Genomic DNA, 11,546 nt, shown 5'->3' with positions numbered 1-11,546 from the left:
CCTTCTGCTCCAGGCTTTCCCTCTTCATATCTTTCCTCAAGCTGTTATCCTCTTGCCTGCCATGCTTTCCCCAGGCCTCTATCCTGCTGAAGTCATATTTGCCTTTGAGCCAAAAGCTGGAGCCCCATTTTCTCCAAAGAGCTATGCTGATCTCCAGCTCTTCTGTGAACCCAAGATGCCACTCCACAACTACCTAAGCACATTAAAAGACAGAAAAAACTCCAATTCATTTTGCAAATTTAATACAACTCTGATACCAAAATATGACAGCACACAGAAAGCAAACAATAAAGCAGGAACAGCAAACAGATTTTTCCATCACATGACACCCTCAGCTGATTGGCCGTAGCTGCTTTGACTGCTGTGTGGACAAAGATTCCAAGGATGTACTTTGGCTCCATGGGAAGGACTGCTGCAATTTATTAGCGGTATCTGTAAACATGGGGAATAAATCTGAAAACAAAACAAATAGGAACACATTTTAGCACCAAATGCACTGTCTTCTCATAATTCCTTCATTGCCCTCACCTTTCCACCCCGCTCTCCTGCCTTAGTGTTTCTTATAACATCTCCCAGCTCTTATACCCATCCCTGTGGGTCCTGGCTATGGAAATATTGCAGTTACCTGAAACCTCACTAGCCATAGGAGAAGCCACAGGCACCAAGACTGGTGGCTCCACTGCTGAAGCCAGCACTGGTGCTCAGTCCACCACCAAAGCCAGCACCAGTGTTTGGTCCACCGCCGAAGCCAGCTCCTGTGCTCGGTCCACCGCTGAAGCCACTGATGCTTGGTCCACTGCAGAAGCCAACACCAGTGCTTGGTCCATCACTGAAGCCAACAATAGAACTGGGTCCACTATTGAAGCCCGTGCTGGTGCTGGGTTCGCCAGTAAAGCCAGTGCTGGTGTTGGAACCACTGCCAAAGCCAATGATGGTACTCAGTCCTCTGTCGAAGCTGGCATTAGGCCTACTGCCAAAGCCATCGCTGGTGCTGAGGCCACCGCTAAAGCCAGCACCGGTGCCAAGTGTGCTGCTGAAACTAGCATTGGTGCCCAGTCCACCACCAAAGCCATCACTAGTGACCAGTCCACCACCAAAGCTAGCACCGGTGCCCAGTCCGCCACTGAAGCCAGCGCTGGTGCCCAGTCCACCACCAAAGCCAGTGCTGGTGCCTGGTCCTCCACTGAAGCCAGCGCTGGTACCTAGCCCACCATCAAAGCCAGAACTGGTGCTTAGACCACCACTGAAGCCAGCACTGGTGCCTAGGCCACCACCAAAGCCAGCACTGGTGTTCAGTCCACCACCAAATCCAGCACTGGTGCTTAACCCGTTGCCAAAGCTGAAACCGGTACTGGTGCTGGGTCCATCACCAAAACTAGGGCTGGTAGCACCACTAAAGCAGGCACTGGTGCTAGGAGGGCCACCAAAGCATAGGTTAGTATTAGATGCACTGCCAAAGCAGAGGCTGGTGCTGGGAGCTCCACCAAAACAGAGGCTGGTGCTATGAGCACCACCAAAGCTGACACTGGTGCTGGGAGCAGCACCAAAGCCAATGCTGTTGCTGGGAGTACCACCGAACTCAGTAGTGGTACTAAGTGCCCCACCGAAGCCAGCATTGGTGTTAAATGCACCGCCAAAGCCAGGGTTGGTGTTGGGTACACCACTGAAGCCAGCACTGGTGCCAACAGCACCACTGAAGCCGGCACTGGTGCTGATGGCACAGCCAAAGCTGGCATTGGTGTTGAGTGCACCACCAAAGCCAGCACTGGTGCTGGGAGAGCCACCAAAACAGACACTGGTGCTTAGTGTACCACCAAAGTCAGTGCTGGTGCTGACAGCACCACCAAAACCAGCACTGGTGTTGAGTGCACCGCCAAAGCTGACACTGGTGCCAGGAGAGCCACCAAAGCAGACACTGGTGCTTAGTGTACCACCAAAGTTGGTGCTGGTGCTCATAGCACCACCAAAACCAGCACTGGTGTTGAGCGCACCGCCAAAGCTGGCACTGGTGTTGAGAGCACCACCAAAGCCAGCACCGGTGCTGGGAGAGCCATCAAAGCAGATGCTGGTACTTAGTGTACCACCACAATTGGCACTGGTGCTGGAAGAGCCACCAAAGGAGACACTGGTGCTGAGTGTGCCTCCAAAGCCAGTGCTGGTGCAGGGAGAGCCACCAAAGCAGATACTGGTACTGAGTGTACCACCAAAGCTACCACTGGAGCTGGGAGAGCCACCAAAGCAGACACTGGTGCTGAGTGTGCCTCCAAAGCCAGTGCTGGTGCTAAGCGCACTACTGAAGACTGTGTTCGTTGTGGGTGCACTGCCAAAGCTGGTGCTGGTGCTGAGTACACCACTAAAGCCAGCCGTGGTGCTGAGTGTGCCTCCAAAGCCAGAGCTGGCTGCACCACTGAAAGTGGCACTGTTGAGTGGGCCACTAAAACTAGAGCTGACTCCACCACTAAAGCTGGCACTGGTACAAGGCGTGCCACCAAAGCTAATGCTGGCCTCACTGCTGAAACTAGTGCTGGTGCTGGGTGCACCACCAAAGCTAATGCGGGCTGCACTGCTGAAGCTGGAGCTAGTGCTCAGTGTGCCACCAAAGCTAATGCTGGCTGTATTGCCGAAGCTGGCACTGGAGCTGGGTGCACCACCAAAGGTAATGCCAGGTCCACCACTGGAGCTGGGTGCACCATTGAAGCTAATACTAGCACCATCGCTGAAGCCAGCCCTGGTACCAGCTCCTCTGCTGAAGTTGACGTTGGTGCTGGCATCTGCATTTTCTTGGGCTCTGGCCTCAATTTCAAATGAAAATCTGCTCCAGGCCTGAGCATCGTCGCCTAACTCTTCCCTTGTTAGGCAGTCGATATCCATGTCATCCCAATTCCAGGGCCCAGCCACAGCTTCCTCTCCAATCCCCATTTGGGCTCTTGCCTCAGCCCTGGCTTCAGCCTCAGCCACAGCCACAGCTGCAGCTTGGACTTCCATCTCCACTGCCTCGCGGTACTGCACAGCCCAGTCCTTGGGGTCTTTTTTCTGCACCTGAAATGGGGATGATAATCATAATAAGAAATTAACCCTAGTAATCATATATTAATCTATGGGCTTTGTATTGAACTAGTAGCAATACTTTTTAAAAATTCTTAGTTACTGGGGCTCTGTCATGGGTCAGTTCTGAAATCGTTTCAGCTCTGACGATTTACATGCTATATGACCTTGGACAAGTTACTTAACCTCACTTAGCCTAAGTGTCTTCATTTATAATTACAGGAAATAAAAGAGTATATATGTTATGAACTGAAGTGTTGTGCCTGTCCCCAAATTTGTACGTTGAATCCCTAACACCCAGTGTGATTGTATTTGGAGATAGGGCCTTTATGGAAGTAATTAAGGTTAAATGAGGCCATAAGGGTGGGGTCCTGATCAATAGGATTAGTGTCCTTATAAGAAGTGACACCAGAAAGCTTGCTCTCTTCTCTCTCACACACAAAGCCATGTGAGGACACAGCAAGAAGGCAGCCATCTGCAAGCCAAGAAGAGAGCCTTCACCAGGAACTGACCCTAGTGGACCCTAACCTGGGATTCTCACCCTCAAGAACTATGAGAAAATAAATTTGTTTTTTAATCCACCCAGTCTATGGTATTTTGTTATGGCAGCCCATGCGGATTAATACAAAGTATGAAGAATCAATGAGATGATGTAAACTAGATATCTAGCAGCACCCTAGGACATAAAGGAGGTTCCACATGTTTATATATGAGCTCCAGGCTGCTCTGTACCTGCCCATCCCTGTGCATTGCCTGCCCCAGCCAAGGGTATCCCATTGCCTTAATATGCCAAGCTCGGGCAGCTCTCCTATTACCTTGCATGCAAACTTGAGGACTTTCATCTTGCTAGTCTCATGGTAGGAGCGCAAGCCCCAGAAGAACTCATATTCAGGTGGTCTGCTGTTAGGGACCCTCTTGTACTCCAGGTACCTTGGAAAAAGGAAATGAAACTTGTTTCTAACCAAGCAAGCCTGCTGTCTTAAGCACTAGACACCAGGTGGCCACCTCCTCCAAAGAAATACAAACAGCCCCTGGAGAAGGATTTCTAAGACCCTCCAGCCCCAGACTCACTACCAAACACGGTTCATGGTCTTGGCCTCCAATACTGAGCCATTTCCCACTGGCCCTGTACAAAGCAGTCCCTTGGGCTTCTCCAGGGGAGACATGTATAGGGCATGATGTCACAGGAAGGCCAAAGTATCATGCCACCTGTGAGGAGTAAGCCCAAATTCCTGTTGGGTGTGTTGTAAACAGAGGAGCCATTCTTAAGGCCCTCTGCTCTGAGCGCACCCCACTGCAAGGGCCTTGTGTTGAGTCTGGCCCAGTCCTGGAAAGGTCTGCCCGTGGGAATTTTAGACAGTATCAGTTCTAGAACACAAGATGCCCATCCCTCTAAAGCTAGTGTAAGAAAGGCACTAAGCACTTTCTGAATAAGATCAGTATACCCAGAACACTTCAGGGCCAGATAAAGCCCCAAACACCACTTACTTCTGCTTCACAAACTCGTCTGTGATGAGCTTCCTCACTTCCCCAAAGAGTGAATGCCTCACCCTGACAATGGGAAAAATAACCCATGAACACAGATCAGAACTGCCCAGATGAGGGCAGAGGCATTTCCCAACATGGAAGAGACCTCTCTAGCACATAGGGCAGTCTCAATGAAGCGAAAAAAGTAGTGAGCACATGGCCACTAGAAGCAAGCAGTTAAGACCAGATGCCTCTTTGTCAGGAATCCCTGAAGGTCTGTCTAACATCTCAGCTTAGAACAGACAGAGGACATAGAGGAGAGAGCGAGCAGAGAGTTCAGGACCATTTGCCCATCATCCACCCAGGTCAGAACCCTGGGCCCTCTACCCAGTCCAGCACCCCACCCGCTCCACCAGACCACCAGACTGATGCAATCCTAGGACCGTCCTCTCTTGTCAAAGGACAACACGGACAGCAAGCGCTGAGAAGCCCAATCATACCCAGGGTGCAGCCCCAACTTGCGCAGCACCTCCCAGATGACAGCTGCGAGGGGAGGCAAGAGGAGACAGGGACAGAAATTGAACACGTGGAATCCAGACCATGGCCGCCCATTCAGCTGCATGCCCAGCCACTCACCCTCACTGGCCTTGTTGCCATTCATAAAAATGACACTCAGAATCACCATGAGGAGACCCAGCTTGGGTGTGTCCTTGGTCCTAAGGGAATAACAGGACAGAAAGAAGGTTTATGTTCAGCAGCCATTCACAAAAGACACACCAGTCAGCTTACTAGGCTAGCCTCTCCCAGATGCCTCAGATACAGAATTCTGCCCAGTCTCTGCTTCCAGCTCTATGCCACCCTGGGCAAGGCACTTAGACTTGCAAGCCTTGGTCTATTATTCAGTAAAATGGGAAAATCATATTCTCCCTTCCTCAGGTTGCCAAGAAGACGGAAGAATGGCTGTCAACCTGGTACAACACAAGCACTCAGTCCATGTGAATCCCTTCTTTCTCTCCCAGAACCTTCAGCCCCACTGACACTCCTGCGCTTCATGCATCCTGATCCACCCACACCAGGAAGCCCTCCTTGAGAACCACTCTGCCAAAGCCAGGCCAGGCACTCAGTCGGAAGAGGCAAGCAACGACAGGCCTGCTTTCCTGAGAAGCTTCTACAGAGACAGCAAACCTGACAGCAGGAATGTCCCACCCTAGGCTCCTACACCCATCAGTCATAATCAGGTGCCACTCCTGTGAGCAGGGCTTTTGAGACTCTGTTTTTCCTGACTCCCTAAGAGGATGGGGGAATTAAGACAAAGAAGGGGTAGCAGCACAGATAAAAGCAAAAGCTCCCTTCCCACTCCAGCCCTTTCCCAGCTTACGTTCCCAGTATGCCTGCAGAGGATTCCCGAGTGCTGATGAGAATATACAAGCTACTTTGCTTATCAATTTCTTTCAGATTGACTCGAAACATCTGCCAAGTAAAAGAATAGCCTGTGAGATCACAAAATTCAGCTTGGGTATCAGTGAACTTTCTGGGCATCCTGAAACTCCCAGTGTACTTAGGGGGTTTGCATGTGTAAGAAATCAGTGAGATAATGCACATAAAGCACACAGCTAAGTGCCTGGCACGCAGTGAACACACAACAAATGTACTATTGTCATCAACATCATCTTTGTGATGAGCAGGAATCTAGGGAGACAGAGAATGGGGATACAAGGGAGAGGTGAGATCTGAAATACATGCAGAATGTGTCAAACCATGGATAGAAGCTGGGACTAAGTTGAGTGGCTTGTGTCCTTGCCATGCTTTTATCACTGACATGCTGTGTGACCCATGGCAAGTCTACACCTCTCCCTAGGCCACTGTCTGCCCAATCACACAGTAATGGGGCTGGATTAGCATGTCTCTGTGATTCTCTCCAAAAGAGACATCTATATCTTTGCTCAATTCAAAGCTTCCCCATTGCACCCATCCGCCAGCACTGCCCCTTCACCTTCTCCAGAGCGTAGCTTGCTCGTTCAATGATTTCTGGGAAATATTCATCGTATTCTTGGATGACATCCCTCAGCATGTCTGTAGAAAAGGAGAGGTGAGAGTAGCTGAACTTAGCAGGGGCCACAGAGCAGCGGCCCTTTTGCCAGTCCTGTTGGGTCAGTGCAACCAGAGACCTGAAGTGAGTTAATGGGAGATGCCAGCCATGGCAGAGTGTGAGGAGGGCAGGTGTGGAGATATGAGAGAACAAAGAGGCCATAAAGTGCTACTACCAGACTATGGGAGGAGAGGGGAGTGGAGAGGAGAGCTCAAGGAGGAGAGTTGGTAGGACACTACCTGAGCGCTTGATGGGGATCTTTGTCTGGTCCTTAACCAACAGGTATTTCACCAACTTATTAGCCTGGGAGGGGAGGAATAGATGGAGAGATCTTAACATGCTTGCAGAAAACTCGGGAGGTGGCAGAGCAGAGGGCAGGTGAAGAAGAGAAGAGACTAGACAGCATTGGATTCTTACCCTTTCTTGTAAAATGGCCACATCTCGCGGTGGCGCAGGCCTCCGACCCCATGGGATCCGCCTGTAATTATTGCCACTTCTCTCATCCCCATTCAGATGCTTGGACTTCATCATCAGAAAGAAGGAAGGTCCAGAGTCACCAGGTGAAAGAGATGCCTCTGGCTCCTCACCTTGCCTGCTCCAGACAGAAAGTCCCTCTAACCCCCTCCCTCAGCCTTGCTGTAGTGGAACCTGATCCTGACCTTGCCATTGGCCACCCTGAGTCCTGAGCTTATCTTTCACTGTCTTCGAGGAAGGAGTTTCATTCCTCTGTCAGGCTAGGAACAACTCAAGATAAGAGCCTAAGGGTCTTTCTCTTCCTTGGCTACCACCGATTATGCTGGCTGGTATCTCTTGGACAAGTCACTTCATTTCTCTGGGACTCAGTTTTCTTATGTGTAAAACTGGGACCTATGATCCCTTGTTGGTAAGAGTTACTTTCAAGACATTCAGACATACCTTGTGTAAATGTCCCCAACACAAAGCCTGGCACATGGTAACTATTATTTAAATACAAGTAGAATTACATACAGGTTGTAGCTGAGTGTACGGATGTCTTATTTCCTCACCAATCTGTGAACTACTAGGGGGCAGAAACTATGTCACCTTCTTCTCAGCATCTTCCACAGCCTATCTGAACACAGGGACTAGCTCAAAGTAAAACTTTTATAGAAGAAATGAACAAACTAGACGGGTAAAAATGGAAAAGAAGCACAAAGTTAAGGATGGTAATGTCAGAGATCTCACCTTTCGGTTTCTCTTGCCCCGGGTCCTGGTTGTGGGCTCGAGACTCAACTGAGCCAGATAGTCATCTGCCAGGGCCTGGACAGCAGCAGCAACCTGAGTCTCAAGGGCACTTACGTTGGTCTGAGCAGAGGCCATCTTGGCCTGGGTCCCTTGGTCAGCATTTGGAGTCTGGCTTTCAGTTGCCCGAGCCTTAGTGGAAGCCTTCCAAGCCCTAGACCCTCTCTTGACCCGCAGGGTGGCTGCCAGGGCCTGGTTTGTGACCATTTGAGTGGCAAGTAGGGCCTCAGAAATCTCAGAGACAGAATTTGGGCCCCTACTGGCAGCCTTCTTGCCCTTGGATTTTTTGGGCCTGATAGCTACTACTGAGGCCTCAATCTGCCTGGTAGCTGTCTCAGTGACATTTGCAGCCTCTATATGCTCAGTGTCAGTATTTATGACCTTAGCAATTGTCTTCCTGGCTTTGGAGGCTTTCTTGGTTCGGATGCAGGCTGCTGTGGTGTGGATACTGGCTGTCTCATTGGTAATTTGGCCTTGGGTGGTAGCTGTATGGGTGGCAGTTGGAGCCAGTGAGACCTCGGTGGCACTAGCTATGGCCTTATTCGCAGCCTTCTTAGCCTTGGAAGCTTTCTTAGGCTTGATAGAGGTTATCAAGGTCTGGGAACTGGCTGACTCATTGGCAATTGGAGCGTGAATATTCTGTGAGATGACTGGTAGGTTTAGGACCTGCAAGGGTGACTTGAGCTGTGTAGCGCCACCCTCACGGCCAGTTGGGGATTGGGAGCCTTGGGCTGCCTTGGCAGTAACTCTCTTCATCTTGTTGGCTTTCTTAGGCTGAACAGTGACTGAAGAAACCTGAGTATTGGTTACCTCAGTGGTAGGTGAAGCCTGACTGATCTGGGTAATGACTGGCAGGTTTAAAGCCTGCAAAGTTATTTTGGGCTTGTTGGTGGCAATCTCACTGGCAGTTGGGACTGGAGGGGCAGCAGGTGCAGCCTTAGTAATAGCCTTTATAGGGGCCTTCTTGGTCTTGCTTTTCTTAGGCCGGTTGACAACTGGTGGGTCCATGGCCAGGGAGTCCTTGGTTGCCGCCAACAGGGTATGCATCAGCAAGACACTGTCCTCTTCTGTAGTCTCAGTCTGTATATCTGGAGGGAAGGGAAGCCCCAGGCTCCCAGGGGGAGGCAGAGGGCCCTACACACTTAGAATTATGATCCTCTGGGCCATATGGCCTCCCTAAAGCCCACCCCTTTCCACAAAGGCCTTCCCTTCCTCTGAGCAGTGGTTAATTGAAATGGGGTGAGGGAAGGGGTAGGGAGCAAGGAAGGAATAGAGTCAGGCAGGTTTTCCTCTCCTCCCCTTCACCATGTAAGGGAGGACTGAGATGAGTTAGGCAGGGAATTATGAAACTACACGGTGGAAGGGGTCTGAAGAGCAGTAAGTGAACTCAGGACGGGGCAGATGGCCTAGAGAGAATGCAGAGAGGCCTCACCTGAAATGGAGGCACCCTATATCCGTAGTCATTTCTCCTATCCATCTTTCTGGGAGGCCGAGTAACAGCTGAGTCTGAAGGGAATGGGCCTGAATTAGAAAATGAGAGGGAGGGGGAGATTCATCAGACATCTCACCTATCCTTACTTAGGAGAGTCTCATGTAACCTTGGGCCCTAATCCCATCAACTCCTGGGTTTTCATGCCTAAAAAACCCAGGCCATCTGTTCCAAGGCCCAGCTCGTTTTGCCTCCAAGAGGGTCAGTTCTGCGACCCCGCCCCTTTACACGCCCCCTCCGCAACTCGATAGTGCGCACGCGCACCGACTAGAGGCACCCTCACCCCCTATCTTAGGCCCACCGCTCTCCCAAAAGAACCGGTTCTTCAAGGCCCTCCGCGCGCATGCGCCTTGGTAAACCGGACAGTTTCTAACCAGCTCAATCCCACATCTGCCCCCTGCTCTCAGAGCAACAGAACATCTTGGCGCCACCCCTGACTCACTCTTCTAACTGCATCACATCTCGATCCAACCATTCCCCCAACACCAGCCCCCTCCCTCCCGCTCCGCAGTACCACTCCGCACCGCACCTACCCCAACACAACCCATCTCTCCTCTGCTGTACTGCCACACAACGCCCCTTTCCAATACACACCCCTCCCTCCGCTCTGCAGCATTTCTCTGCACCTTCCCTTCCTTTAATAAGCCCCCTCCCTCCGCTCTGCGGTACGTCTCTGCACCACCCCTTCCCCAACCAACGCCACTCCCTTCTCTTTCCACGTCCGCAAGTGTGCAACTCCGCCCTTTCTGCAACATGAATACCCCACCCCCAAATCCAACTGTGTGAACCTTCTGGGAATTCCTGTTCTCAAACCCTACCAGGTCCTGTCTCTTCCCTTTCAAATTGGAACCAACCGGGTCATATCCCCTTCTTTCTCCAGTCTGAGTCTGGTCCTTTCCGTTGCTCAAAAGGGATGCTGCCCACTCCTTTCTCTGGGTCCCGATCCCTCCATTCTGTGGCCCAAACAGGGTCCTGCCCCCTTTCTCCAGCCTAAACGGAGTCCTGCCATCTCCTATCTCCCTCCGGAACTGTGCGTATCCTCCTCCCCTCTTGCTACCGTCTGAAGAATTTCTCGATCCTTCCTTTCTGCGGTCCCAACTAGGTCTGCATCCCTCCCTTCCACGGCCCGAACCGAGTCCAGATCTTTCCTTTCTGTGGCCCAAAGGGGATTCTGCCTCCTACTTTCTTCTATGCGAACTGGGTCCAGGCACCGCTAAAGGCGACTTTGATGCAGTTAGATCCCGAACCCCAACAGGTTTTCTTCAAACCTTAGGGGCGTGTGGAGTCAGGCACGTTGGAACCGCAGCCGGGAAGCCCCACAGGGTCTTCACTAAAGCCAGGCACCTCAGCTCACCTCGTCTTCTTGAATCCAGAAGGCGTCTGCTCTCTCCAAGCCTCTCCTTATGTCTGAGCCTATCCCCCTCCCTGGCCGGAAGTGGTCCTGCCTCTTTCCGCCTCCAGAGGGGGTCTCCGTTCCTGCCCGTCAGTCTCCTCCCCTTCATACCTACTTTCAGCTTTCCATTTTCCTCAATGTAGCTCCCTTTTTCTGCTTAAGACCCCTATTCAGTTATCACTCCCTCTTCTTCTCCATTTGACTTCTCTGTTCCCCACTCTATCTCTGTTCCTATTTGATTCTCCTGTTTCCCCTAGGAGGAATGTGCTTCTCGGAACTCCCACACCAGCTCTTCCTACAGACCCTCTATCCCAACACTATTTACATAGTGTTGTTATACCTTGTGTCTATGTCTGTCTTTGCTAGAGCTGCTCTGGAGCAGGGGACTAGGTCATGTTCATTTGTGTCTTTCAAGTATTACCAGATTAAAACATTTAGAGGCTCTAAACACTAAAAGATAGGGTGCCTGTACATCATATGCAATTCAGAATAAAACAGTAATGTATAAAATCCATGAAAAGTTTTATTGATCTCACAATGACTATATTGATGCTTTAAAAATATCAACTTGTACTTAGACTGTCTCTTGTGACATGGTGCACTGTTTCCCCATGCAGAAAACAATTCGTGACATTTATTTATTCATTCAGTCATTCAAAAGAGAGCAAGGATAACTATACTTATGTCAAATAAAATAGGCTTAAAGTCAAAAATCATAAAAGATCTTAAAGGTCATTATATAATGATAATGAGATCAATTCATCATGAATATCTAAGAATTATAAATATATGCACCCAACATA

General features: G+C 50.5%; 1 protein-coding gene across 4 annotated transcripts; it reads right to left on the bottom strand.

The window, feature by feature from the left end:
- Window positions 1-225: 225 nt before the first annotated feature.
- Window positions 226-11,016, bottom strand: TRO (trophinin). 4 transcript variants are annotated; one of them, XR_001889649.1, is made up of 14 exons: window positions 10,705-11,016; window positions 9,294-9,382; window positions 7,805-8,995; window positions 7,019-7,123; window positions 6,841-6,904; window positions 6,506-6,585; window positions 5,891-5,982; window positions 5,149-5,228; window positions 5,013-5,055; window positions 4,534-4,596; window positions 3,861-3,975; window positions 2,932-3,039; window positions 626-916; window positions 226-453 (listed from the first exon to the last, which is right to left on the bottom strand). XR_001889649.1 is itself a non-coding variant. In XM_017894311.1 (13 exons), the coding sequence occupies exons 1-12, from the start codon at window positions 10,850-10,852 to the stop codon at window positions 637-639; spliced, it is 4,473 nt and encodes a 1,490-aa protein (XP_017749800.1). In that variant the 5' UTR covers window positions 10,853-11,016; the 3' UTR covers window positions 226-453; window positions 626-636. The 4 variants fall into 4 exon arrangements, 3 of the variants coding, with proteins under 3 accessions (XP_017749800.1, XP_017749802.1, XP_017749801.1); XM_017894311.1 differs by having other exon boundaries at window positions 626-3,039; XM_017894313.1 differs by having other exon boundaries at window positions 226-916.
- Window positions 11,017-11,546: the final 530 nt, after the last annotated feature.

Source organism: Rhinopithecus bieti, unplaced genomic scaffold (genome assembly GCF_001698545.2).
Source record: "Rhinopithecus bieti isolate Rb0 unplaced genomic scaffold, ASM169854v2 scaffold_25782, whole genome shotgun sequence".
NCBI classification, from domain to species: Eukaryota; Metazoa; Chordata; class Mammalia; order Primates; family Cercopithecidae; genus Rhinopithecus; species Rhinopithecus bieti.
The sequence above is the reverse complement of the archived record's forward strand: the minus strand, read 5'-3'. Positions and strand labels throughout refer to the sequence as shown.

Coding starts and splice junctions, on each gene's coding strand:
- TRO (XM_017894311.1), bottom strand. CDS start 10,852: ATGAAGGGGAGGAGACTGACGGGCAGGAACGGAGACCCCCTCTGGAGG. Junction 5,983..6,505: donor CAAGCTACGCTCTGGAGAAG/GTGAAGGGGCAG, acceptor TTTACTTGGCAG/ATGTTTCGAGTCAATCTGAA. Junction 4,597..5,012: donor AAGTTGGGGCTGCACCCTGG/GTATGATTGGGC, acceptor TCCCATTGTCAG/GGTGAGGCATTCACTCTTTG.